The 25,753-nt window shown below is 48.4% G+C and overlaps 8 protein-coding genes and 1 non-coding gene across 9 annotated transcripts; 6 read left to right on the plus strand and 3 right to left on the minus strand.

Moving 5' to 3' along the window:
- Positions 1-235: 235 nt before the first annotated feature.
- On the plus strand, positions 236-1,814 carry EV420DRAFT_1622471 (P-loop containing nucleoside triphosphate hydrolase protein; the record flags this gene model as incomplete). Its single annotated transcript, XM_060475811.1, has 6 exons — positions 236-259; positions 308-419; positions 473-638; positions 689-1,024; positions 1,080-1,744; positions 1,798-1,814. The coding sequence occupies 6 exons, from the start codon at positions 236-238 to the stop codon at positions 1,812-1,814; spliced, it is 1,320 nt and encodes a 439-aa protein (XP_060325889.1).
- Positions 1,815-2,245: 431 nt separating this feature from the next.
- On the plus strand, positions 2,246-3,143 carry EV420DRAFT_1647975 (uncharacterized protein; the record flags this gene model as incomplete). Its single annotated transcript, XM_060478098.1, has 4 exons — positions 2,246-2,334; positions 2,385-2,552; positions 2,735-2,772; positions 2,830-3,143. The coding sequence occupies 4 exons, from the start codon at positions 2,246-2,248 to the stop codon at positions 3,141-3,143; spliced, it is 609 nt and encodes a 202-aa protein (XP_060325890.1).
- Positions 3,144-3,545: 402 nt separating this feature from the next.
- EV420DRAFT_893043 (uncharacterized protein) lies at positions 3,546-5,286 on the minus strand. The gene is made up of 6 exons (XM_060483903.1): positions 4,955-5,286; positions 4,761-4,907; positions 4,683-4,712; positions 4,560-4,634; positions 4,457-4,509; positions 3,546-4,406 (listed from the first exon to the last, which is right to left on the minus strand). Exons 1-6 carry the CDS (start codon positions 5,000-5,002, stop codon positions 3,665-3,667), a joined length of 1,095 nt encoding a protein of 364 aa, XP_060325891.1. The 5' UTR covers positions 5,003-5,286; the 3' UTR covers positions 3,546-3,664.
- An 853-nt stretch (positions 5,287-6,139) lies between these two features.
- On the plus strand, positions 6,140-9,097 carry EV420DRAFT_893322 (uncharacterized protein). Its single transcript, XM_060483904.1, has 13 exons — positions 6,140-6,265; positions 6,315-6,365; positions 6,419-6,559; positions 6,607-6,651; positions 6,712-6,789; positions 6,842-6,873; positions 6,924-7,308; positions 7,359-7,403; positions 7,457-7,633; positions 7,685-7,768; positions 7,817-7,896; positions 7,947-8,040; positions 8,096-9,097. Exons 1-13 carry the CDS (start codon positions 6,239-6,241, stop codon positions 8,804-8,806), a joined length of 1,950 nt encoding a protein of 649 aa, XP_060325892.1. The 5' UTR covers positions 6,140-6,238; the 3' UTR covers positions 8,807-9,097.
- A 92-nt stretch (positions 9,098-9,189) lies between these two features.
- EV420DRAFT_1622472 (armadillo-type protein) lies at positions 9,190-13,515 on the plus strand (the record flags this gene model as incomplete). Its single annotated transcript, XM_060475812.1, is given in 20 exon segments — positions 9,190-9,228; positions 9,278-9,303; positions 9,359-9,508; positions 9,553-9,763; positions 9,809-10,156; positions 10,176-10,220; positions 10,273-10,350; positions 10,502-10,772; positions 10,804-11,152; positions 11,172-11,213; positions 11,246-11,264; positions 11,330-11,461; positions 11,484-11,539; positions 11,614-12,016; positions 12,072-12,142; positions 12,193-12,287; positions 12,339-12,610; positions 12,669-12,815; positions 12,865-13,080; positions 13,132-13,515. 20 exon segments carry the CDS (start codon positions 9,190-9,192, stop codon positions 13,513-13,515), a joined length of 3,354 nt encoding a protein of 1,117 aa, XP_060325893.1.
- Positions 13,516-14,051: 536 nt separating this feature from the next.
- EV420DRAFT_893381 (uncharacterized protein) lies at positions 14,052-17,584 on the plus strand. The gene is made up of 9 exons (XM_060483905.1): positions 14,052-14,373; positions 14,421-14,471; positions 14,528-14,565; positions 14,618-14,801; positions 14,850-15,017; positions 15,075-15,555; positions 15,603-15,733; positions 15,786-15,902; positions 15,954-17,584. The coding sequence occupies exons 1-9, from the start codon at positions 14,348-14,350 to the stop codon at positions 17,467-17,469; spliced, it is 2,712 nt and encodes a 903-aa protein (XP_060325894.1). The 5' UTR covers positions 14,052-14,347; the 3' UTR covers positions 17,470-17,584.
- A 565-nt stretch (positions 17,585-18,149) lies between these two features.
- Positions 18,150-18,223, minus strand: EV420DRAFT_t230. Its single transcript has one exon. It is a non-coding gene; the product is annotated as a tRNA-Val (tRNA).
- A 98-nt stretch (positions 18,224-18,321) lies between these two features.
- Positions 18,322-20,222, minus strand: EV420DRAFT_1339458 (uncharacterized protein). Its single transcript, XM_060468913.1, has 2 exons — positions 20,103-20,222; positions 18,322-20,043 (listed from the first exon to the last, which is right to left on the minus strand). The coding sequence occupies exon 2, from the start codon at positions 20,032-20,034 to the stop codon at positions 18,415-18,417; it is 1,620 nt and encodes a 539-aa protein (XP_060325895.1). The 5' UTR covers positions 20,035-20,043; positions 20,103-20,222; the 3' UTR covers positions 18,322-18,414.
- A 567-nt stretch (positions 20,223-20,789) lies between these two features.
- On the plus strand, positions 20,790-24,348 carry EV420DRAFT_1647982 (uncharacterized protein; the record flags this gene model as incomplete). Its single annotated transcript, XM_060478099.1, has 8 exons — positions 20,790-21,083; positions 21,143-21,268; positions 21,322-21,406; positions 21,458-21,943; positions 21,993-22,017; positions 22,078-22,650; positions 22,706-23,371; positions 23,430-24,348. 8 exons carry the CDS (start codon positions 20,790-20,792, stop codon positions 24,346-24,348), a joined length of 3,174 nt encoding a protein of 1,057 aa, XP_060325896.1.
- Between the last annotated feature and the right edge of the window lie 1,405 nt (positions 24,349-25,753).

Consider the following 25,753-nt stretch of genomic DNA (forward strand, 5'->3'; position numbering starts at 1 on the left):
GCTGTGACACCAAAGTGGCACAGGCCATGCATGCATGAGAATTCATTACTCCTGACGCACTAGTGACAAAGACCTGATGAACAAAGAAACATAATAAGGGGGAACAAAGTACGCAAAGATAAGATGCGATATGGCCTTATCTTTTTTCCGGAAGCTTCGGATCATAACAAAGCCACATATAACCTGCCTCCTGCCGTCACGACCATTCAAATACCTCGAATTTATACCCTCTACGATGGCTAACGCGAATAGTCTAGACGTGCGTCGACGTTTTTGTTCTCTTAGGGTAGCACTGACATCCTCCCAGCGTGCTATCGAAATTGTTCAAAAAGCTATCGACGAAGATGTAAAGCAGAACTATAATGAAGCATACAAGCAATATTCGAATTCTTTGGATTATTTCATGCTTGCTTTGAAGTGTGCGTTCAGGTGCTATCTTGTACAGGGAACTGCTGACATCTCTCGTATTAAGATGAGAAAAACGAAAAGTCAAAGCAACTGATTAAGACCAAGATCAAGGAATATCTAGCTCGTGCCGAGACTCTCAAGCAACATTTGACGTCCCAGAATGAATCACGTTCGAGAAATGCAGTAGGCGTGAATGGGTCTGGCGCTGGTATTGGTGGGGCAGGAAAGAAGTGAGTTGCCAACGATTTCTTCGACCATGAACTTATTGTATGCACTTTAGGAAAGATGGCGAGGACGATGACCAGGATCCCGAGACCAAGAAACTGCGAGCAGGGCTAGCGAGCGCGATTCTATCCGAGAAGCCGAATGTCAAGTGGGACGATGTTGCAGGCCTTGAAGGCGCTAAGGCTTCGCTCAAGGAGGCCGTCATCTTGCCAATCAAGTTCCCTCATCTATTTACCGGAAAGCGTACACCATGGAAAGGTATACTGCTATACGGACCACCAGGGACGGGAAAGTCTTACCTCGCAAAGGCCGTTGCTACGGAAGCCAAAAGCACGTTCTACAGCGTTAGCTCTAGTGATTTGGTCAGCAAGTGGCAAGGTGACTCTGAGAGGTGAGTATACGTATTCATGTCACCCGGCTCGCCACTCATTGTTCCATGTCTACAGGCTGGTGAAACAGTTGTTCGAACTGGCGCGTGAATCCAAACCATCAATTATCTTCATTGATGAAATAGATTCTTTGGCGGGGTCGCGTAACGAGGGCGAATCGGAGGGTTCGAGGCGCATAAAGACCGAGTTTCTGGTGCAGATGAATGGTGTTGGGCATGATGATACGGGTGTGCTGGTGCTAGGCGCGACAAACATTCCATGGCAACTGGACAATGCCATCAAACGGCGATTCGAGAAGCGGATATATATACCCCTCCCCGGTCCTGAAGCACGGCGGCATATGTTCCAGCTGCACGTAGGTTCAACGCCTTGCGAGTTGACGGCGAAAGACTACCGGCAATTAGCAGATAAGACCGAGGGCTACTCCGGTTCCGATATAGCGATCGTCGTGCGCGATGCTCTCATGCAGCCCGTCCGAAAAGTGATATCGGCTACACACTTTAAGCGGGCTGCTGACCCCGACTCTGGCGAGCTTTCCAAATGGACGCCTTGTTCACCCGGAGATTCTGATGCTGTTGAGAAAACGTGGTCAGACATTGATTCCGAGGAGCTATTGGAGCCTCCATTGAGGTTGAATGACTTTTTAAGGTCATTGGCTACTGTGCGGCCGACCGTCACTGAGGCGGATATTCGGCGGCACGACGATTGGACGAAGGAATCAGGTATGTTTTAGTCTTTGTGAGTTTCAGGGTCGCGGAGCTAACTTCGAAACTAGGTAATGACGGTGCATAGATCTAAATCATTAATGAATTTGTGTAATCTGACCGGGTGTAATATTATGGTCTTGGCGTGTATTTTGAGGTCCGTAGCCGCGATTTAGACGAATTGTTGACATAGCTATGTTTGGGCATGGACGGAGGTAACGAGCGCATGCGCGAGCATGCTCTACTCGGTCTCAAAAAGGCGACAAAGGGCTGCGATAGCGGACCATTGTTGACAGGTGTCCTGATGTGGCCTTAACATGTCAATAAGCGCCCACAAGCCCACCTGATTAGAGCTACCGTGCGTGTGTTTTTTATTCCTTGTATATAACATACAAGCATAGCCTTATTTATACCCGCCAAGCGAGTCAGCAAATTCCTGTGGCATTTTTGCCTTCCCATAGTACTAGGTGAGGAGACGTTAAATCTTCTGCTGGTTTCAACTTACTTATCCTTTACAGTATGTTTAATCACTCGTGCAGGTATTCATATATACCCAAGAGTTCTGGCAAGGAACGGCTGCAGGTGTCTACGATACCTGGTTTCGTTCAGTGAGTGACAAGAGACACGGAAAGTATTGAGCCACTGACTCCTTTAACAGCACTGCAGCGTATGCGATGTATCTTTTTCTTTTCGATACAGAGTCCAGCTCTCCGCCTAACGTCTTAAAACGACAATGGGAACAGCTACCTCCTTCGACAACCGACACCTTTCGCTCGGTTGCGAAGGCAATATTTGATACCGGTGATTCAAAAAATCTCGGTTTTCGGTCCGAGCAGATACACGCCGCGTTATGTCATCTTTTAATGACGGAGCGGAGACTTTAATGTCCAAGTCTTTGAAACGGGAAGAAAGATTAGCGTGCTTTGTCGAGTTGGGCAGTCAACTTGGAGTTGGTTTGTTCAGTCAACTTCTTGAGTTTTTCCATGGATTAATAATTGCTTGATGTAGATTTACCGAAAGCGATGCGTGGTTCCTCGTTGGTGACTGTGAGGTGGGTTGCCGTCTTCTGCTTTTAGTTACGGTACCTGATAACCTCTTGTTAGACGCGGCCCGACCTAGAAAGATCCCGCTGAATACGACAGGCCAACCAAAACCTCGTCAGATGCGCAAACAAGGCAGAGACGAGTCTCCAGGCCCTCGCATTCCCTTAGCCGCATCGCGGAGGAATAGCATCGCAGTGGATCTTCCCCCCGCCGATGCAAGTCGCGCCGGAACATTGGAGCCCGATATAAATTCTGCAGAGGACCATGACCTTCCTACTTGGGCCACCCTGAGCTTTGAAACTACTGCAATGCCGCCGAGGAAACGTCAGCGCACAGACTATGAATACGTGTATGGGATAGGGAAACATATGTAGCAGCTTCACCCCTTACAACCATTTACGTGACTTTCTTGACTTTCTCTGATTCTATACTCAACTAATACCCATAATCTGGACGGAATACTCCCGCTACTCTTTGTGCTTATAGATCATGTATTTCCAGTCCACCGTATCCATGTTTGTATATTTAGCCAGGCGATAGCAACGTAAGTGTTTGAGACGACTTTACCTTGCAGGGAGAGTCGTTTCTAGTCAAGGAAAATATAGCTAATACAATCAGGGTAAGCCTTACCATTTTCATCCCGCGTCTAGTGAAGAACCGAAGTCCACCAACCCGACTTCTCGATTGGATCCGCGAAATGGAGACGGCAGGAGTCGGGCCGGCAAGCCAGGATTAAGTACGGCCCGAGGACTTTTTGTCGTTCACAACGAACTGCGATCTTTTCAAACACCGAGCTCTCCGCAGCATGGAGCAAATGAATCACTGGTCCACATGATGTTACATACAAGTATCGGCAAGTACTAAGGAACCCAATCCGGAGCACTTGAATTCAATCCTAACTTTTTGGTTCAGCTCTTTCCATGGCGACGCTCAGATCCAAGATTCTCTGGTACGGCTCCTCCATTGTGCCCGTCTTTAGTGTCATCTTGTGACGCAGGTCAAGCGGTATTGTATCCCCACGAATCAATACCGCTTTGGCCCAGAATTTCATCCAAACTCTTGTCGTTGTCGGTAGTACGACTGAAAGTGTGTAGCTGGCGTCAAGACCTCGACTCGTTCCCTCAACAAAACTCCATACGGCCGTAGGGCTATGCAGGCCTTGCCCACGAATATCCGTCGGCGTCCCTCGTCGGATGGCCTCCTCGCCTGACCAAATGCTCGAGTTATCAAACTCAGTTGACCCCATTACATCTGAGTCTGGAGAGGCGGTAATGGTGTCTGCAGCACTCGTCGGGGCGAGCTCGAGGACGTTTAGTGGCAAATGCTCTTCGTCCCCGTCATCGCGACCAAATGTGACCCAGAATCTCGCCGATTCGAAGCGAGCTTTGTGTATAGGATCAGGCATGAAATGTAGGCCGAAGAATATCTTGTTGGGATCCTCGTTTTCGGAATTCCACATGGTGATTAAAAAGTAGGAAGTGCCCTGGTTGGCTCTTCCGATCTGTAGACCGTTGGATTCTGGTGTTGGTTGGAACACGCAACCACTTTCCGTGTCTAGGAATGGTTTGCTTCCCCCCAGCAAAGTGGCGAGATTTCTTCTCCGATCTTCATACCTTCCGGTACAAGTGGTTCCCTCACTGTTGACTGAAAATTAATAAATGCCAATGCTTTCAGTGAACGAACGCACTCAATTGGCGTATTAACAATCTCCTGACGTGTCATCGCCGATGAAAGCCAAGTCTGTCGATAAATGTCAGAAGGTTATACTCCAATAGTGTTAATGTGCCTACCTTGAAGGCTTCTAGCTCGCGGGGTCCGGTTGCGGCTATCTTCTCACCTTGGCGAAAGACGAGGATTCTCGGAAACTGTGACGCCAATCAGACTTCGCATCCTTGAAGAACTTGTATACGAACAGTCTTGATATCCATTTCTTCCATAACGTCCTTATATTACTAGGTAAGCCGATTCTGGATGACGTATATGGTTCTTACCTCCTGTTCATCTAGGTCAAACTCGTAAAACTTGACCTCCTTATACTCATCCAAACTGGCGGTCGCGTCGAATATCGGCCCCATTTTCTTGCAATGCGAGCACCATGGCTGGTGGAAGAATACAACAGTACGCTGTTGAGCCGAGATCTGCTAGCACGTTCAGCAGAAGATCCCTCCATGCTTTGTTCACAGACCAATTTCCGAAGCTCTTGAGCACCATCGATATGCGTCACGCACGCCATCCGAGATGGGCTAGTTTTCGAGGAGGGAGCGAAGCGATTACACGGTGGCCGTATGGCTTATTTGGATTCCGTGATTACACACTGCACCTTAATCCAGGGCTGAAGTATTATGACACGCCACATCTGTTCGCATCAGAACCTTCCGGAGCTGAAACAGTTTCCCGATACAGATCGAACCTGACACGACCCAGACAAAATGTTAAGGCCTATTCTCCACAATACTAGCATCATTGAACCTCGATGGGGGGGAAACAGCGTCTGCACCTGATATCTAGTGGTACCGCCCATCCGCCCGTTCTTGGGGTACAGGATGGAGCAGCGTTCATGAACCTTTCGGACTAATATGGCGCGTGCCTGCTTTGATGGCAGAGACCGGGCGGGCATGATGGGTTACCCCGTTGATAGATATCTCCCCCTGCGCGCCAATCATTGGAGGATCCAGTCAGAAGGTACATACTTCATTTTGTTTTACTTATATATATCCGTTGCTAATTGTGACAAGGTGGGAAACATACCTAGAGCCGGCACCGAACAACATCACGGTCCAAGCTGTTCTTCCCTTTGCCCTCATGTCTGCTGTGGTACACCTTGACAGAAAGAAGGACTTCAATGATCTTGTTGGTGTCTGTGCTCCCCTAGTTGATTTTAGCACTGACAAGATTTTGCAGATTTCGAAACATAAGGATGTTGTCGTTCTGTTTTTCACGAACTGGTGCTACTACTGCCATTTGATGAGGCCCACCTTCGAATATGTCTCTGGACTTGCAACACTAAAAGGACTGATTTTCGGAGGAGTGCTATGCGACGTTAACGACTGGGATGTGGGTTTCCTCTTCCTTATTTTGCAATCGTTTCCTGAAGTTTTTCCATTAGTACGACGCCCAGAAAGAAGTGGGGATAGAATGTGTATGTAATTGGTTCTTACCATTGAGAAACGTATGTTAACACGAGCACAGTATCCTACTATTCAAGTATTCAGAAACGGGGAACGATTCGGGTGTGTGGAGGGCGGCCATGATAGTGGAGAGCTGGAAGTTCGTGGGTCTCATCACAGCGCGAACGCGGTATTCATCTGATCGATGACTTCTATAGGGTTGGCTAAAGACCTACCTCATGCTTTCTCAGTGAGTGAAACGCATTTTTGATTCCATCATGATTGACCTTTCTCTTTAATCCAGATTATCTCCGCACCTTGAGAAAGGTGTTCCGAAAGGACTTGCCCTGCCTCCCATAGATATGGCCGTGTCTAGAGCACGGGGCAAGGTGTGTACGGGCATTATACGATTGCCACTTTGACTCAACACGTTTTTAGGACCCAGTGCTGGACATATCCTCTTGGACAGGTCCACAGTTTGAAGAATTCGTTAGTTTCTGGTTCCCTTGCTTCCACGATGATGTGCATTGACGGTTTTGAAGATCAGCCAACACAAACACGTCGTTGTCGGGTTGCATTCCACCAACACGCCGCATGGAATGTCATTTTGCTTCAAGCGAGCGGTCAAGTCTTCAAAATTCAAGGATGTGCACTTTCTTCGCGTGGATTGTGACGCAGAGGAAGTAGGTACCTCTATTTTTACTCCGGTCCATCGTTAAGGGTTCTTTAGTCAGATTCGGCGGAGATCCTGCGCGAACTAATGTGGCTTCGTTTTGTGAGATATACGTTCTTAGAAGCATCATTCGCAAATACTCATGTCAAGGCATCTCCGTAGAGACCAGTGATGTGGATGTTCCGAGATGGACGACTGTTTTCTAAACTTACTGATGTGATTCAAGGCGCGACATTTACAGTGGGTGGCCATTTTCTTACCTAAAGCGATCGACTCATCAGTTACGTTATAGAACTGGTTGGATGATTGCCTTGCAGCGAGCGCGTAAGCTATTTCCGCCTGTCCCCGATATCTAACTGAAATCCTTCTTTCAGTATCGCGGATTCCGCGCCGATCAATGTCGAAGATTATCTGTCTGGAGGAGAGGAACAGGGTGAGTCGGAGAATGGTGAAGAAGAAGAAGGGCAGGAGGATACGCCTGAAAGTGAGGATTCTCAAGATGCACCAGAAGAACATGCCGACGAAGAAGACTCCCAACCGCCACCAGAAGGAAACCTCGTGAAGGAGGAAGCAGCAACAGAGGATCTTGGTGATAAAGATGCAGAGAATGTTGGTGATGAAGAACCAGAAGACGCTGGTGATGAGGAATCAGGGGATGTTAATGATGAAGAAGCCGAGGATGAACAGGAACCGGAAGAAGAGTCGATATGCACTCATCTCGCTACCATTCGGAACGCTGACGTGCGCAACTGTCACAGTGTAAGGACTATTTTTTCCTTCATAGTCGTACTCATGAATGTCAACTATAGGAGCGCGTTTCGGAAATTACATCGCTCGAGGAGTTCAATGCTCAGGTAGGTAGGAACTCTGCGTCCTCTCGTACTGCCGCAAATGAGATTGCCCTTAGATATCGGAAAACGTCGTTTCGGCCAGTGTCTTCTACGACGGTCATGACCACTACACCCAAGCCATGACTCTCGTGCTTCTGTACATTTCCGGTTTACCCTCATACGACCATATGAAGTTTTCTAAAGTTGATTGTGTACAACATCCGGACATTGCCCAAGAATTGTGTATTGAGACGGTATGTCCCTTTTGTAATGACGCTGGAGTTAATTAACTGATGAAATATTAGAATCATTGTCCTCAGACTATGGTGTTTTGTGAGAATAAACAGCTGGCGGAAAGGCACGGTGCTGTAGACTCTGCCGAGTTTGAAGTGAGATAATAATTTTTAATCTTTGCTAGCTCTCACATATATCTTCAGAATTGGCTGCGACCCTTCGTCCCAATAAAACAAGATGACAAACAAGAAGTCCCACCGCCTAATACTACAGCCATCCTGAGGTGCGCAGTTTTTGCTACATATGAACAATGAGGCTAACCTTCACGTCCAGTGTAATAGTAACTGCCGAGCCGGAAGAAATGGACGAAGAGTCGCTCTCCGATAGCGCGGCCACTGCTGTCCAAATAACACCTTTGCCAAGCGACGTATGTTTTTTTTTACCAAGTATTTCTCTTACACAAAGAACTCATGTTCCACCAGTCAGCGATAAGTCTTCGTAGCACTTCTAGTCTACCTATTCATGGCGTCCGATGCGAGGGCCGACATCTGGACAGACCTTATCAACACCGATGGATGAACTGGCCTCACAAACGAAGGTCCTTCCATGACCCGGAGTATAACTGTTACTTCGTCCCGACAGACAACGATGACCATGGCTTAGAGATTGGACGTGCGAACGAGGGAGACTCGTACTTTAACATGACGCTGATACAAGGTCCCGACGCAGACCCCGGAAAAGTCTCATTTGGTGTAGGATTTGGTCCAGATTCTACGGTGAAGGCGCGATTTGAATCTGCAGTGATTCGCGTTGAGTTTGGTTACGACGGTGATGTCGAAGGACGGTCATTTCCTTTGCGAATCAAAGATATACATCCAAAGGATGACGAGGGACAGTCCACGGAGGTCGTCTTTGGGAAGGAATCGAACATTTCGCTTGGGTTATCTGTGGGACCTGGATCAGCAGCGTCTCTATCAAGTTCTGGTGGATATTCGCAGAACAAGCAATATACCCGGAAGACGGCAGCTCGTGTGCGAGGACAGGGGGTGCACAGCTCCAGTGCAGAGTGGACATTTGTGGAAGACGTCGGTGAGGCCGGACGGCAAGGACTCGATCCTCAGTACCAGCTGTTCGCTACGCTGCCGACTACACAGCGGACGATATGGATTAAATTTGGGCTAAAGCGATTCTGAAACGGAAAGATGGGTATGGATGGGGAAATGAAGTGGTTTTGAAGTTAGGGTCAAAGGAAGAGCCTTACAGGAGGAATATCGACCTACTAGGCTGGCAGAAGGCTGGATGAATGATGGATTCTCCATATAAACTCACTTATGTCCTGGCATATTCATCTTTATTTTCGAATATATATATTGCCAGTGTTGACTCATACTCGCACCTTGAGAGGCCGGCGCGTCTGGTCCAAAGGCTGAGTACAAGCAACGCCAAACAACGCGTCCTAAATGACTGGCAATATGACCACGTGATTTCCCTCTCTCCTTTCCCTTCCTTGTTCTTTTCCGGACTGCCTCCAAACTGTCTTCATCTTTCTTATCCTGTCCTTTGAAAAGTTACGAAAATGACGAAAACATATCTTATGAACAGTCTTATCGAAAAAGTCGGTGTTGCCTGCTTGGAAGATTCGCTTTTGTTCACTTGTTCTGCAGATGCAGTCGCCTGACCAGGATTTCCGGTAAGCAATCGGAGAACAGCTGGGTGATGCAGCGCGTTTCTTATCTCGAATGCAGGTTCATGGGTCTAAATGATCTCATGACGGAAATCAGGCAAGATCCAAGCAGCTTTTCGGGAGATGAACAGATGGAGACCAAAGTCCTCAACCAGGTGCTTGCCCTTGTCGAAGATAAGATATCTGAAGTCAAGAACCAAGCCGTAAAATGGTATGTACATCGATTTGCCAAGAAATGCTCTAATAGTGTTTCAGTTTGGGCCAACTGATCAAGATTATCCGGGAGCCACAGCTAGAAAACGTCGTCGACAAGCTTATCGAGTTCTCCGGGGGTAAGGATGATGAACTCAGAGATATCTCAGCATTGGCCCTCAAGACCATCACTGCGGAACTTCCGTCCGATGGAAAGGTCGCCGTCACTGCTTGTTCCAAGCTGGCGCCAAAGCTATTAGGGCAGATACAGAATGTGTGTCTTTTACCAATTTTGTAGCATAGCTAATACTTTTCTCAGACGAGCACGCCATCCGAAACATTGGTGGAAACTCTGTCCATTCTGTCCATTCTCATCGTCAGGTTTCCGTCGCATCTGACAAGTGCAACGGCCGATGCTCAGCCACTAAGGGTCATTGCGCCACTCTTGGTACATACACGTCCTGTCGTTCGCAAGCGAGCAATCATCACGCTGTCTCAATTCATCCCGCTATCCCAACCACAACTGTTCACTGAGCTACTCCAGACGAACGTATATACTCACCTCGTCCCCGATGCTAACATCGAGAAGCAAAAGACCACTGTTCAATTGGTCGCGGCTGTCGCACGGCATTCTCCATTGCAAATCGCGCCCGTGCTCAATGACATCGTGGGCGGGATTTTGAAAGGCAGTGCAAAGGGATGACGACGAATTACGGGAAGGGTGTTTGCAGGTGGGTTCTATGAAAACATATCCTTTCTACAATCAATATAATGCAGTATCAGGCCTTGGAAGCGATCGTTCTGCGGTGTCCCAATGAGGCCACGCCTTATTTGAGCTCGTTTCATTCAGATTGGCACTCAGTACATCAAACTACGACCCGAATTACTGCCGAGGATGACGAGGACGAAGACATGGCTGATCCTGACGAGGATGACGAAGATGAAGACTGCTGGTGACGAGTGAGTTCTAAGCCCATCTTTCGGCACTTGACTGATTGCCTATAGATATGAGGATGATGAGGATCAGTCTTATAAGATTCGGCGGTCTTCCACCAAGCTTCTGTCTGCTTTGATCACTACTCGTCCCGAACTCTTGACATCCATCTACAAAGATGTCTCTCCGGTCTTGATTTCACGGTTTGGAGACCGAGAAGATACTGTGAAGCTTGAAGTCTGGGCCACTTATGTTATTCTTCTCAACCAGACTGCTGTCTATGGAGGTTTCAGCAAGGAAGACACAGCCTGCTCGCGGGAAGCGAAAGCGAGACGCAGAAATTATGGATGTAGAGGAGGGCCCATACATGCTTCTGAAAGCCCAGGTTCCGTCGCTTTCGAAGGCTCTCTTGAATCAGATCAAGTCCCCCAAGACACCCGCCGCCACTCTTCAAGCTGGATTCGGCCTATTACATTCCCTTCTTGACGTTCTACCCGGTTCCTTGTCTAGCCAAGTTCCGCTCATCATAACGACCTCAAAATCAGTCCTCTCGCAGTCCCTTACTAGTTCTACGGCTACCCTACACCTCACATGCCTGTCTTTCCTTGCGCTATTTTTTGGAACGCATTCCCCGGCCACCTTCTCTGGTTCTCTGCCATCAGTGACACCTGTTCTTCTCAAGCTTTTGGGAGAAAGACATCCCCGCGTATCATCTGAAACATTTCGCGTGTTTTCCTCGCTCCTCAAGCTCTCTAAAGCCTGTCAAAGGTGCGGACTGGACCGAACCTTTGTACATCGAAGGCCGTCAAACGGACTGACCAGCCACGATACTGACGCTGAAGTTCGTGCCTGTGCCGAGGACTTGTATCGCTGATCTGTGGATATGCGCCGACGTCCGTGGTTCAGAACAAGGACCAGAAGGAATGGGAAGCCATTTGCCGGACAACGGGAAAGACAGAAGGCGGCGTTAAGGTCATCATCAAGGTGGCAAGAGAAGTCAGCGTTGGTGACAACTGGGTGAATGGTTGTCTAGGAATGGTTGATTGGTCTGCTGAGGAAGAGCGGGCGGTCTGGAAAGACTGAACTATTTACAGCTTTGGATGTTCTGGTCAAAAGGTACGTTCATATTTAAATTTGGGCTTCCTGCCCTGAAGTAATTCTTTTCAGCTACACCGGCGGCATACCTCCAGGTCTCGCCCCTTCTCTGATAAGTCAAATCAAGAGCTACATCTCCACTGCCGATATTCCCTTCTGTCGCAAGCGCTCAACACACTTTCCATTCTACTTCAGCTAACCCCTGCGACGTCTTTCCCAGAGATCGAGAAGACCCTTTTATCCGAGATCTACCTTATCTCGTATTCGCCACTAGTTTCTGGTGCAGCGCTCGATTCACTTCTGAACTTCTATTCCACGCTGGTGCAGGCTGACAACCAGATTGCCACCCATGTCGTGCCCAACCTAGTCCTAAAGGTGGAGAAGGCGCCAAAGGCAGAGACATCTCCTTCTAATGTCGCCAAGTGCGTGGCACAAGTTGTCAAGAGTCAACATGGTATTGCTGCTGGGGTCATCGCCGAATATTCAAAGCATTTGAAAGTCAGTCGGTGTCTTTTCCGGGCAACATTGGTGTACTGAAACTTCTGTCGCAAAGCAAACCTCCAAGGCAAAACCATCTCTGGTGGTTTTGAGCTTGCTTATCTTAGGAGAACTTGGTCGGTTCATGTGCGTCCTTCAGTTCTATGTTACACTTCCAAGACTCATCTTATTGTTAGTGATATGTCTCCGCAAACCGAAATCTTCAGCCACGCGATTGAACTCTTCTCCTCGGATCAGGAGGACCTTCGGGCGGCTGCGGCCTTCGCTGCTGGTGAGTCACCTACACAACAAATTGTGGAAGCCTACTAAGCAGATCTTTAAGGCAACATCGCCATTGGCAACCTGCATCTCTTCTTGCCGGCCATCATCAAGATGGTTGAAAGTGATCCGAAGAAGCGACTGCTATCGCTTCATGCGCTGAAAGAGGTGGTCACGCATAGTTCTCAAAGTCAGCTAGAAAGCGTCTCGGACCTGCTATGGGTGCCTCTCTTCGAGAACTCGGAAAACTCCGAAGAGACGACGCGAAATGTCGCAGCAGCCTGTCTTGGTAAATTGGCGATCACGCATCCATCGCGATATTTGCCTCAGCTTCATGTGCGATCTTTAATCTGCGTCGTGAATGTTTTTTTTGATGTGACGGCTTTAATGGCAGGCTCGGATTCAGGACGAAAATCCTGCTACACGTGCGACGGTCGTGTCTGCTATACGCTACACCTTTGCAGATTCACCAGCTAGCTACGATGAGCTGCTATCACCCTACTTGGTTGACTTCTTATCGCTTATGCTAGACCAAGATCTAGTAAGCGCTTACTTTTTACCAGTGTTATCAATATTAAATTGTTGCCCAGACCGTCCGGCGTATTGCCCTGTCTGCCCTCAACTCGGCTGCTCGTACTAAACCACACCTCGTCCGGGACCATCTGTCTGCACTTCTATCTAGTCTTTACAAGGAGACCACCCTTAACCCACAGCTTGTCCGGACAGTACAAATGGGTCCTTGGACACACAAAGTCGATGACGGTCTCGAGACCCGTAAAACAGCATACGAGACGATGTATACATTGGTACGCCATCTTACCGCCAATGATATACTCGTGACTAATCGTCTCTCTCAGTTGGACACCTGTCTTACAAAGATCGACCTCCATGAATTCCTTGGCCGAGTCATCCCAGGTCTCACGGACGAATCAGATGAGATCAAGGTCATTTCGCATATGATGCTCTTCAGGCTTGCACAAGTAGCTCCTGCAGCTGTCTCGCAGAGGCTCGATGAAGCAGCACCTCCTCTCGAGAAGACGATGAAAGGCGCGACTGTCACCAAGGACACTGTCAAGCAGGATCTCGAGCGCGCGGCGGAGCTGCAAAGAAGCGCATTACGAGCTGTCGCGGCTCTAAGCAAGATCGGGGCGGGTGTCTCTCCCAAGTTTGATAACCTTGTTGAGGAGTTGAAGAAGAACCCATCGTTCAGCGTTGAGCTGAAGGAGTTGGGAAGTCAGTAATGTTTTTCAAGAATGAATTTGAAGAAGATGCTACGATTTGTATTTTTCTCGTAATGTACTCATTTCCTCTCGTAACTACTTGTTTTCTGGTCGGACATGTTCCAGTAATATATCTGTGCTAAGAATTGTGCATTACGGGATTGCAAAATTTTACCAATCAAGATGTGCACAGAAGGTGCAGGGAGTTGGGACTGCGCTTTGAGCTTACCTTTGGTCGATGTAGGCTGATTGCTCATCATTGGTAAGAACAGAGTATCTGTTAAAGGCCTGGGAAGCCTCAGTTGCGTCGTTTATCGAAGCAGGCCACTCGGAACAAGTCACTACGGCATGGTTACGGGATGGAATAGGAGGAGGCTATTCCGTTGTTGTGACCGACCGTAAATTCGAAGAGACCTTGTCCGCCGATACAGACGACCAGTGTTTTGGATTACACGACGATGGATGGCAAGATAATGGCTGCTAGACTACAAGCGGCTTCTGATTGACGAGCATGTGTATAGTACTGTAGTTGTGTCGTAACAATTAATATTTAGCTGTAGGCGCTAGTGGCTGTGGTCGTACAGCTACGAAGGTCGGACCGCGATCCTAGTATCCTTTCCTACGGTGGCGTCGACGACAGTTTGATCCTTTACCATGATAAACACTCATCGTTGCAATTCATCGATGGGTTGCTGGGCCAGCATCATCGTTTCCTCGTTCACAAAATTCATTAGGGGAAAGATGGTTATCGATGAAACACGCTGTCGTGACCCACTGCTACAACCGGTAAAGATCATAACGGACCGCCACGATCATCTCTTACTGCGACCACCACCTTCAACTCCCTACCACAATGCACCATGAGAGGCAACTAAAGAGGTATGTCGCCGACCTCGACGAGTAGTCGTATACTCATTTGCCTCGAGAGCGAATCCCAAGACGATCCAAGACAAGTTTCTCGTCGGATATCAAGGATGGTGAGCGCGCCGCCTTTCACATTTGGAGATAATGATTGCCCAATGAAGAGGAATAGGTTTACCTGTGGTGGGGATGGCGAGCCAGTCGGTGAAGGTGAGTGGTAATGTCCGATATTCGTCGTCGTTTCACACAGCTTTCCCTGTAGGTCACCATGGCTGGCTCCATTGGTTCAACTGTCCAATCCCTGACGGTGGAAAACCCAATATCGATGTCTGGCCCGACGTTTCTGCCTATTCACCTTCAGAATTATTCCCCGCACCAGGGCTCAAGTTCCAATCTGGAGAACAAGCGTTTTTATTTTCTTCAAGACATCCGAAAACTGTCAAGAGGTACGAGTATATGCTCCTTGTATGCGCGCATTTCTCATCCTCACATAGGCATTTCCATTGGATGGCAGAACACGGTGTGGATGGTGCTTTTCTACAGCGATTTGCCGGAGAAGTCGACATTGAAGGGGGCGCAGTCGGGAATCTGCGTATACGTGACGAAGTCGGAGACGCGGTGATGCGTGCAGCAGAGGAAGAAGGGAGAGTCTTTGCCATAATGTGCGTGCATTCTTACAATTGCGGTCTTTGACATTTACTGAAACGGCACGCAATCAGGTATGATGTGACAGGCGCGCCACCAGACCGCATACAACGAATTCTAGAGCGAGATTGGGTCCATCTTATCCGAGAGAAAGGCGTTCTCGACAGTCCAAACTATCTCCACGAGAAGGGCAAACCCGTCATTGCACTATGGGGCTTCGGGTTTGCCGAGGCAGGGCATACCCCACACCTCCTACGCGCTATAACCAATTCAATACGGAATCTTACGCCCGGAGGCGCGTACTTGATGGCTGGTACACCCACACACTGGCGTACATCTGAAAGTGACGCGGATCCGGATCCCGGATTTCTAAACGTCTGGCTGAATGAATTTGATGCGATATCCCCGTGGACGGTTGGACGATATCGAAGCGATGAGGATATAGAGAGGTTTGCAGAGACGAAAATGAAAGGCGATATAGACTTGCTGAAAAGACACGCGGAAAATAGTGGTCGTAAGATTGACTACATACCCGTCGTCCTTCCTGGTAGTACCGTAAGTGTTGCTTACTCTCTATTTGAAATGTCGCTAACATTTGGCAGGGCTTTAACCTCACCGAAGGCAGGTGGACCTGGAATGACATGAAACGGAAAGGAGGTAGGTTCCTCTGGAAACAAATATTCCATGCCAAACGGCTTGGTATACGGACGATGTATGGAGCTATGTGGGATGAGTGAGCAGGCTAGCTTTGTTTTCATTCTACGGTTGATTAACAATGACTGTAGGTACGACGAAGGGACGGCGTTCATGCCGATTGTGGCCAAAAAGAGCATGCTACCTCAATCAGACAAGTATAGCTTCATGGCACTCGACGAAGATGGTTATGATTTACCTCCAGACTGGTAAGTTGTGTCCATCAACTTTATATAATTGACTGAACGCCGTTTTTCCAGGTACATGCGAATCTGTGGTTTTGCTGCCGAAGGGTTACGCAGTGAACGATTAATTCACGAGACTTTTCCTGTAAAGGAACTTGAAGACTACTGGTCCACACGACCCAGGTATGAAGAAGATCCTGAGAAGAAGGATATAGATGGGGAACAGGCATATCAAGCATGGTCATCCACTCAAAAAGAGGAGAAGGACGAACCTCCGCCTCCTCCATACTCATTGGAAGTGGATGAAGCTGGACCGTCAGCGTCGGGCTCCGGGTCAGGCTCTGCGTCTCGTCCAGCAAGTGTAACGGTTCAGCCCCATACGTCACCTCCAGCTCAATCTGGAGCACTGAACAACAGCGCTAACGTTCCGTATAATCGATCCGCAGATACTTCCCCTCGCTCGTCATATGGCGGTCCATCATCACCGTCTTTCGCGTCTGGTTTTTCGTTATCGTCGTACGCAGGGCCACCTAATGTGCCTCACACGATGAGTGGATCTTCGGGATCTTCTCATACTGCTGCGCAGCAGTCGACTTCAGCGTATAACGATCCCATATCCTCGCTCACAAATGACTTTGCTCATCAAGAGATTTCATCTTCTTCCCCACCTCCACCTGTATCTTCTACTCGACCTTCTTTTACATCACCGCCTCCAGTTCATCCTGCATCAACATCTGCCTACCGACCAACTCAAAGTCCCCCACAATCTCAGTCATCATTTGGTGTATCACCCCCACCTGTGCATCCCTTAACGGCCAAACGTCCTTCATCCTCCAGACCTGACTCGTCCGCATCTTCCAGACCTCCGCCACGACCCGCACCTGAAACCCGCCCAGCCTCAGTCCGTCCCTCTCCTAGTGTCAATTACCACACTCGTCCCCCTTCAAGACCCCAGCAGCAACAGCACTCGTCCCCTCAATGGCCTCCACCGGAATGGGGTACATCTCCACCTGGACCCAGACCGGAATCAGTTCCCTATCCAGTTTATTCGAGACCTTCATCGCGCCCAGCCGGTTCTCCTCCTCGGCCTTTTGGCCGACCCTCTTCAGTTCCTAGACCTCCTTCTCCTGGCTCGTATAGACCTCCATCCCCACCCGTATCATTCCCTTCTGCCATGGGACCGTCCTATCCTCCAGAACCTGGACCCCCACCTCCTCCAATGATGTTCCCCGGGGCGGACACATTCCCCAGCCCAGCACCACAAGATCTGTACCGACCGACATACGCCTACCCAGAACCTCAGCCGTCACCTCCGGGCTCTGGCACGTTCCCGGTACAATCAGGTTATCCCGGACAGTCGAGCTATCCTGGGCAAGGACAGTCTAGTTATCCATCGTATTCATCATATCCCGGACAAGGACAAGGATACCCTGGACAGTCTTCCTATCCCGGACAGTTTGATCAGCTTCCGCCTGGCGGATACATGTACCCACAGCCCCAGCCTCAGGGGTCAGGATATTACAATAACACCACTCCTCCGCCTCCGCCTCCAAGCGAGTATCGTTTTCGAGTCTTAGCTGCCTTTGATTAACTTTTTCTTAGGGACATCTACGAATCCAGGCACCTCGTCGATGCCGGCGTATTTGGGCTCTGCGCTGACTGCAGTAGCGGGTAAGAAGCGGGGAGATCAGCTTATGCAAAGTGAGTATTTGTCTATCTATCTGTTGATTGGGGAATGAAACGCTGATTTGGATGCAGGTGGGAGTAAGCTGTTTAGTAAGTTCACAAAGTAGATTCGGCGTAAGCAGGGAGATGGTGTGTTAGCTTGTGTATTCGATCTGCTTTTGCTTTAGCTGTCAAGCTTAAAAATGGATAGTACTAGCTCAATTTACAGTCGATCTAAATGGCTCGGAGCGTCAGCTTTCTAATACATGAATGCACAAGTGCAGAGATTGAAAGCAGTTGGCGAGTTTTGACCCCAAGGATTCTTGCTTTACCTGCCCCCCAATATGAGGAAGACAGAGGTTTTGGAATGCCACCAGTTACTGGTGTGGCTCCTACTCACTGGTCCCAGAAGCTCGGTCCGTAGTGAGGACCAAGTGGGTGCTGAGGTTTCTGAATCTGCGATCATCGATCGACTCGGAGTCTCGAACTACGATCAGACTCTTATATGTTTCGTACAACGTGCGCAGCCCTAGGAATCAGGGATAAGTGGACGCTTGGAAAGAGTAGTCGGAAAAAAGAGGATATCAGGTGCTAGGTCATGCATTATGAGTCGACCCAGGCTCGAACTGAGGACCTTCTGTGTGTAAGACAGATGCGATAACCAACTACGCCATCGACCCATTACATCATGCGTACTGAATGTAGCATAATGAGGAACATAGGACGATTACCTCCTGCACCCTGCCTTACCTGAAGATCGGGCGATAGGAAAAGTATTAGTAAGATTCATTCAATCATTCAGTACACCGCATCTCTTAATTCGAGGATAATGTATTAAAGAGGTCCTTCAATTGATCTAGCCTTGCAAAGGTTAGAATAGACTAATACTTAAGCCTCGTTTCCTCAGTGACTGCATCCGCCCCAATGTTCTCTTCCCGAGTCCACCGCCACCTCTGACTCTAACAACGGCAGACTTCAGGATTCCAACCCGGCTGTCCATAACTCTCATAACCGCTCCTTCATCGACCGGATTCTCCGCCGCCCAAACCAACTCAACATGTTCTAACCTGATTAGAGACCTTTCCGTGTCGCTCAACTTTGTGAGAAGTCGTTCAGTGATCGTGACGAGCTGTGGTTCATGGCGCTCCACAATCGAGAGTGATGCAAGGACCTGGGTCGCGTCGAGGATACGGACAACATCGGCGCATAGGATCACGACATTGCGGAGGACAAGCTCACGCAATCCTGAGAGGGAGGGAATCATGGAAGTGACATCGATGTTATAAAGTATATACTGGCTCTCAATATTGACTCGATATACCAAGTACTCCGGAAGCCGCCGTCCATAATCGACGACTTCGAGAGTGGTAAGACAAGGGAACGCGAATCTCGTAAAGATGCCAGGAATATTATACGCCCAAAACAAACAAAGACTCTGAATGTTGATAGGTGCGCTGACTACAGACGGATCAACATCAATCCCATCATCGAAGAATGTCAGGTGCTGCAGGTTCGTGAACTGTTTTAGTAAAGATGTTGCATTCCAGCAATGGTAGAAGCCAGACTGCAGCCAAAGGGTACGAATTTGATGGAATGGGAGGTCTAACATCCCGATATCCACCGATGCTAAACGAAGCTCTCGAAGGTTCGGTGCATTTTTAAAGATTCGTGAAACCTCAAGACCATCATCGGTCACCTCGAGGTAGTCACTGATATAGACAGATTCCAAGGCTGGTAAGCTTGATGGAAGGATCGGAGGGACGAAACAAGCGCCGGCATTCAAAATGATTCTATGGCATCGAGTCAAACTGAGAGGCGTGCCGAAAGGATCGAGGAGTTCGGGAAGAGCAGCACGAGGCTCACGAAAGCCGCCTTCGACCTCACGATACCTCGTGTCAGTGATTGTAATGGCGGAAGAACTGAGGGTATAGAGTCTCGAATTGGACCGGTTACTGTAGCAAGAAAGGAGTTTCCTGAGTGAGTCTGGGAGATGGCGAAGGTTCATATTTACGAAGTGGAATGTCCACAGCTCGGAGGTTGATAGACATACACTACGCCAATGGTTGCAGACGGAGGAGAGGCGAAGGGGAGTTCCGGATGTTGTCACCAGATCGCTGTACGTAGGCTGATAAGGGAAGATGGCGATGTCGCAAGCTTCTCTAAAGATGGCCTGCAAAATCTCGATGGGAAGACGGCGTATGGGGCTGAATAGCGACTGATGAACCGACAGCGAGTGCTTCAGCTCGTTACGTGCATTTCTGAGGAGTGATAACGTAGTTTCCAGCATTGATATTTCTGAGTCGTATTCCAATAGTTTGGCTTTTAGATCCTGTAACACCCGTTTGGTGGACTCAGCACGTAATAGTTCCGAGTCTTGACACCCTTCTCGAAGCTGCTCCATTACGGAGGTGGAACTTAATGGGTGTTTAGTAGATATTGTGTTTTCGCATCTCCGGCAGAGGAGGATGGACGAGGAATCTATATCCGCCATAGTGATATACTGTGTCCGGGTCAAGTCAGGACTAGTTTCTAAATCAAAGGTGGAAGAAAGAGGCGTACCTTCAGACTGTCAGATCCACTAATCTCAGGGAAAGTGTGATTCCACTGGTTGTGCAGAACAGAGATACGATCAAGTTCAAAAGTTGCGAGATCGCTATCCCGCTCATGTGATCGTGCGACTATCTGGGAAGAGGGCCGATGAGCCGATTGGTGCGTACCACGACTCCCACGACTCGGTAGCGCGTCAACGACGTCGAGGCCGAATATCTTTCGAATGATTGATATTCCTCGTTATTTCCAGGAAATGTGGACTGTAAACAAAGGTAAATATCTAATCAATGAATCAAGTTCACCCCTTACCATTTCTTTTCTTTCAGTTTCGACAAACAACATACTTTTGGTAGGTATCCGTATCGTGGGACGAGCATACCCTTATTCGTAGCGTGACTGGTTACTGATAAAAATGCCCTTATGATGCCGTTACTGGGAATAAACTTTGCCTCGCCGTGGTATTGAATCAACTTACTACTATACTTCGGGTACTATCCAACTGCTAATCAGTTCCTGTAGGATCTTCGTAGGAATTTCGGGACCTAGTTTTATGATGCGGAAAGTCTTTTATATATGAGAAGGTTAAATGCGGAGTAGTGTCAGCGGTGCTGTTTGCTGGCGCTAATTCATGACGGCGTCAATCGGAAGACAGTGCTTTCGTGACCCAAATGACAGTCATCTTGGTCTCCGACTACCATGAACGCCCCCAAACGCAAAAATCTAGACCACCATCGAAACGAAACCTTTGATGATGTGCTACGAGCCCATATTTCTCATCTAAAGGTCAACTCGACGTGGTTTCTCCCATCTAATCGGAATGATATATGTCATTTCGTTCAGACTCTCGAGCATCACCGCCTTCGGTCTGTGGAATGGATAACATCCATCGTGTTGTCCTTCGACCAGTTCTTTACCGCCCTCGATCAGAGTATGTCCTCACATCCTGAGCTTCATAGCTTTGTCTGGGGCTGTATAAAATTCATCATCGAGGTATTTATTACCTCCACTCCAACTCCAATTCGAGTTATGCACTGATTTCCGGATCCCAGGAGGTATCTAAGCATTCAGTTTACTTCAAAAAAGTTATCTCTGTTCTAAGAGAAATTTCGGGACGGATGCACTTCTATCAACAGTATACCATGCCGCAGTACGGGGAATCAGTGGTAGTGGCAAAGGTACTCTGCTTGAGAACGATATTGATTTTATTAATGATGCTGTTGCACTTTAGGTGCTGGCCGACATATATGGGGCAATACTGAAGCTCTGCTACGTGGTGCATCGCACCTTTCCCCGTCGTGATCAAAGATCCCAAAGTGAGTCGTAGGTCGGAACGGCAGGTAAATAGCCTAATGACTCACCAATAGGTTCGAACTATGTCAAATCCCTCAATCCCTGGAGCGCCACAAAGCTCGACGAAGTGGTTCAATCCTTTGATACAATTCAAACGGATCTAGAGAATGTCGCCCGTCACAACAAAAGAATTAAAGGTTACGCAGGTCATGAAGAGCCTCACCAGACACAAAACGGGAGAGCAATGGCATCAACAATAGCGGCGGACGAGAGAGAGGGACACCGACTGCAGAATACGATGAGAGAAAAGCCCGCGGAGAAGGCCTCAAGACCAGAGGGACGGGGCATTTCTATTCCTTTTCACGAGATTCACTCATCAGCACAACAAAAATTTCTGTCGCAACTTCCATATGCCGAATGGCGCACAAAACATAGCCAGTGTGGACGTAAATGGGCTGGACATATGGATCTGGGACACTGGTTTCTGTCTTCCGAATTGTACCGATCTTGGGCTACCTCCGACCCGTCTTCGCCACCGCTCTTATGGGTGCATGGTAAACGTGAGCATATTAGGGTTTCCGTGATGATATATCCTGATGATATTGATAGGAGGAATAGGCAAGACAATGCTAGCGTGAGTGCTACTTCTATAAGCAATTATTGAAACTGTCATCTCAAGCTCGCGCTTCCCAAGGTGGAGAAGTATCGACGATCTCTTGTCTCTTCAACCAAAAGGCAAGGAGGACAATGTCGTGGCATATTGCTACTGCCGAACCGAGGATTCGTCGACGACGGACCCCATGAAAATCCTAGGCGCCATTATTCGCCAGCTCGTCCCTAGCATTCCGGGGACTACGATTAACTGGGATACCAGCCGTCCCTATACACGGACATTCGAAGGGCTTCGGTACTTACTGAAAGCTTTTTTGAATGAACTGGGATGTACTTTCATAGTTATTGACGGCATCGATGCTTGTTCTTTAGCGTCTCTAAAGCGACTGCTTCCCATCTTTACCTCTCTTTCCAAGCGAGCGCGCATATTGGTTATGAGCCGGGATATTGTTGAAATAGGAGAGGCGTTCCAAGGATCATTTTCTCGGTCGCTATTAATATCCACCATGGATATCGCCAAGGATCTGGAACGATACGTACGGCAATGCGTTTTTGAACCGGGGGATATCAATTCAGGATTTCGTTCCCTGACTCCGGCTGTCCAGAACGACATTGTTATTCATCTAACAAATCTGATCCACACATCTGAGGGCACGTATGTGTGCCTATGTTTTCGTTTTCGTTCAGAGGCTAATGTTATCTTAACAAAGCTTTCTTTGGATGCAATTCCAAATCCTCCACCTTGCTAAACAGCATAGCGTGCGAGGCATCAGGAAATCGCTTCAGCAGACACCGCGAGACATTGAAGGTACATATACTCAGTCTCTTCAGTCCATTTATCGACTTTGTGGAAGGCGCCAAAAGCGCGCCATTCAAGTCCTGCGCTGGTTGGTGTGTTCTCGATCACCGATTACGTTAGAACTTCTTCAGCAAGCTATCTCAGTGGACGAGATGTCTGATCATTGGAATAGTCGGAAGGTCATTGCGGACTCGGACCTCCACAATCTAATTGAAGACTGTGCCAATCTCATCCAGGTCTTCGATGTTCGTCCTCCGAACGGGAATCAATCTGACATCGAATTCACTGTCCAATTCTGTCATGCCTCAGTGAGGGATTTCCTGTCAGCTCCGAATATGGACGCCCTAGCATATCTGTTCCATAACCCCCACGAGGCTATTTTCCAATTGTGTGTCAAGAGTGCCATGATGCTGGAGAAGCATAGAGACTCCGATCTGTGTCCTGCACTTTCTCGCTACATCCAAAGCGTAGATGTCTTGTGGCATCTGCATTACGCAGATAAAACTGCGAATCCGGATATGCTGCTACGGAACTACCATGCCATGCTATCTATGCAAATGTCACCGTTCAGTCGCACGTAAGTAGAAAACTGCGTATCTCTTTTGTTATTATATAGTAAAAGTTCAATCTTTTAGGACCCCCGACGTTGACACCAGACTGGAGACTGCACTGCATATTGCTGCAGACTTATCTTGTACTCGTCTCGTACAACATATACTTAACAACGGAGTTAGCACCACGCTACGGGACAGGTATGGGCGTACGACACTCCACTACACCGCTGGTTGCCTTTTCACTCGGTTTCAATTTACCGATGAAGGTTTGGCTTGTACTCGCATCATTCTCGACGGCCTCGATCGAGGGTATATCAACGCCGTAGATGACCAGGACTGGACAGCTCTCCATCACGTAGCCACTAACCACTTGGGACCATCCGATGACCCGGCCAACGATACCGTTCTATTACTTTTGCGGCGAGGGGCCGATCCAAAAATATCTAACGAACGAGGCGAAACTGTACTTCATCGTCTTGCGCGATGTGAATGGGACTGCGAGCCCGCCCTGCGATATTTATCCCGGTACCTTGTTGACCCCAACCCCAGAAACCACTACGGAGAAACGCCTCTCCATCTTCTGGCCCAAAGAGATATTCTTGGAGGGAATGCTCTGAAGTCTCTGAAGACCATGTTGGAGTGTGGCGCCGACACGAATGCACAGGATTATGATGGAATAACACCTATGCATATCCTCTGCGGAAGGTCTTTGGTGGACGACACTGTTGCACTGATGATAAAAGCGTTGCTCCAGCATCAAGCCAATACAAGGCTGCAGGACATCTCCGGCTTGACTCCTCTCAACGTCTTAGACCATTATCACGGCAATTCTCTGACGCTGCCTGATACTGTGCGAAGCTTGCTCAATCATCGCATAAACAAGAACTTTGGGCACCAGGGTAGTGGCCGTCGCAAACACTTTGAACCTGCGATGTCTTCCGCACATAGTAGCAGGACTGGACAATTCCAAAAAGCGAAGTTGCTACGACGCCACAGGTGACGGTTCAATTCTAATGCAAGATGCGAAAGGGTACTCCTGTGGAGTCAATGTGGACAGGACTTGGATATTATTATTGACGAAGGACCATTTTTTCTTCAAGTTTTATAGTTTTCTTTTCCGTTATTCCTTTCCCTCAACTTATCTCTCTATCCATCTTTGAACGCTCGCAGACAGCATCCAATTCCCCACAATTCCCTTTTTCGAATGGGTCGTGGCATGCCGAATCTGCTGATCGCATTCTTTATCGCATCATCGGAGTTCAAATTTCCTTTCTGAAGAAAGAAAAGAGAAGCAGAATTGTCCATACTGCTTTTCCAGACTTTTATGACGAGAGTCCTACTCATCCCCGCGACATACATACTCGGCTTGAACCTGCTCGAGTTCTCGCTGACGCTAATATCACTTTTGTCGTCTGGGCCGAAGACGCGCTCAGTTTCGCTCACTTCGTACCGACCGTTAACATAGATACATTGATATCGACCAGCCGTCCTGCTTCCTGCAAGCTGCCCTTCTTGAGTGGACCGCACCAATTCCTGATGCAATCACTACAGACGAGGTGGCCCTTGAAATAGTCATTCACCCTCAGTCCTTCTTCTCATTTGACGTCCGGGATCCCAGTCGTTCACTTACTCTAGTTCCTCCCCTCTCAGGCAACAATGCCGGCGTACGTTTTCCTACACTCGCCGCATTAATTGACTCCTTATCCGATACTATGTCGGACCCACCTTTAGGCTATCGTCATTGGAGACTCACCATGCGATTGCGAAGCTACTTGTCCTACCTCATGTATTACAGTCCTCAGACTCGCGCGTATCCTCGAGTCCTTCCAAAGGGGGTTTGGAACCTGGACACAAGACCCTTCTAATGAGCGTAAGACCCGAGAATAGACAATTCTTGGACGGTATCGTGTGGGACACACGAGTCGGCTGGATGTCCCAGGTCCGGGAACGTCGAGCGCTCTTGGAGAAGATCGGGCGGGTTGCAGAAGCTAGACGGCCTCTTCCAGAAAATAGGCCCCGCCGCGTATGGTAGGTCATGTTTTGGTGCTGTCTTTGTCTATTCACGGGCTTCGTAGGCAATCTAGAGAATACCATTCAAACGCTTCAACCATGAACTCAAGACTTCAAAGAATGTAAGTGATTATTTTCGCACTCTTGAATAAGCTATTGACGCGTACCCTTACCCTCAGTAGCTATCCACATACACCGCCATCATGTTCTGGGATTGCAGTACTGTGGCAAAACTGCCTGGTGTCTTACATAGACTGAAGTAGTTGTAATAAATATGCTTCTCCTCATCTTTCTTTTTGTACCGTCTTCTCGAATGAACATATAGGCATCTGATATTTTGAATCATATCGGTCGCGGTCCATTGGCTTCGGCCAAGAAAGATGTCCTGCTGATCG

The sequence above is a fragment of the Desarmillaria tabescens genome, assembly GCF_030435595.1.
Source record: "Desarmillaria tabescens strain CCBAS 213 chromosome Unknown EV420scaffold_46, whole genome shotgun sequence".
Classification (NCBI taxonomy): domain Eukaryota; kingdom Fungi; phylum Basidiomycota; class Agaricomycetes; order Agaricales; family Physalacriaceae; genus Desarmillaria; species Desarmillaria tabescens.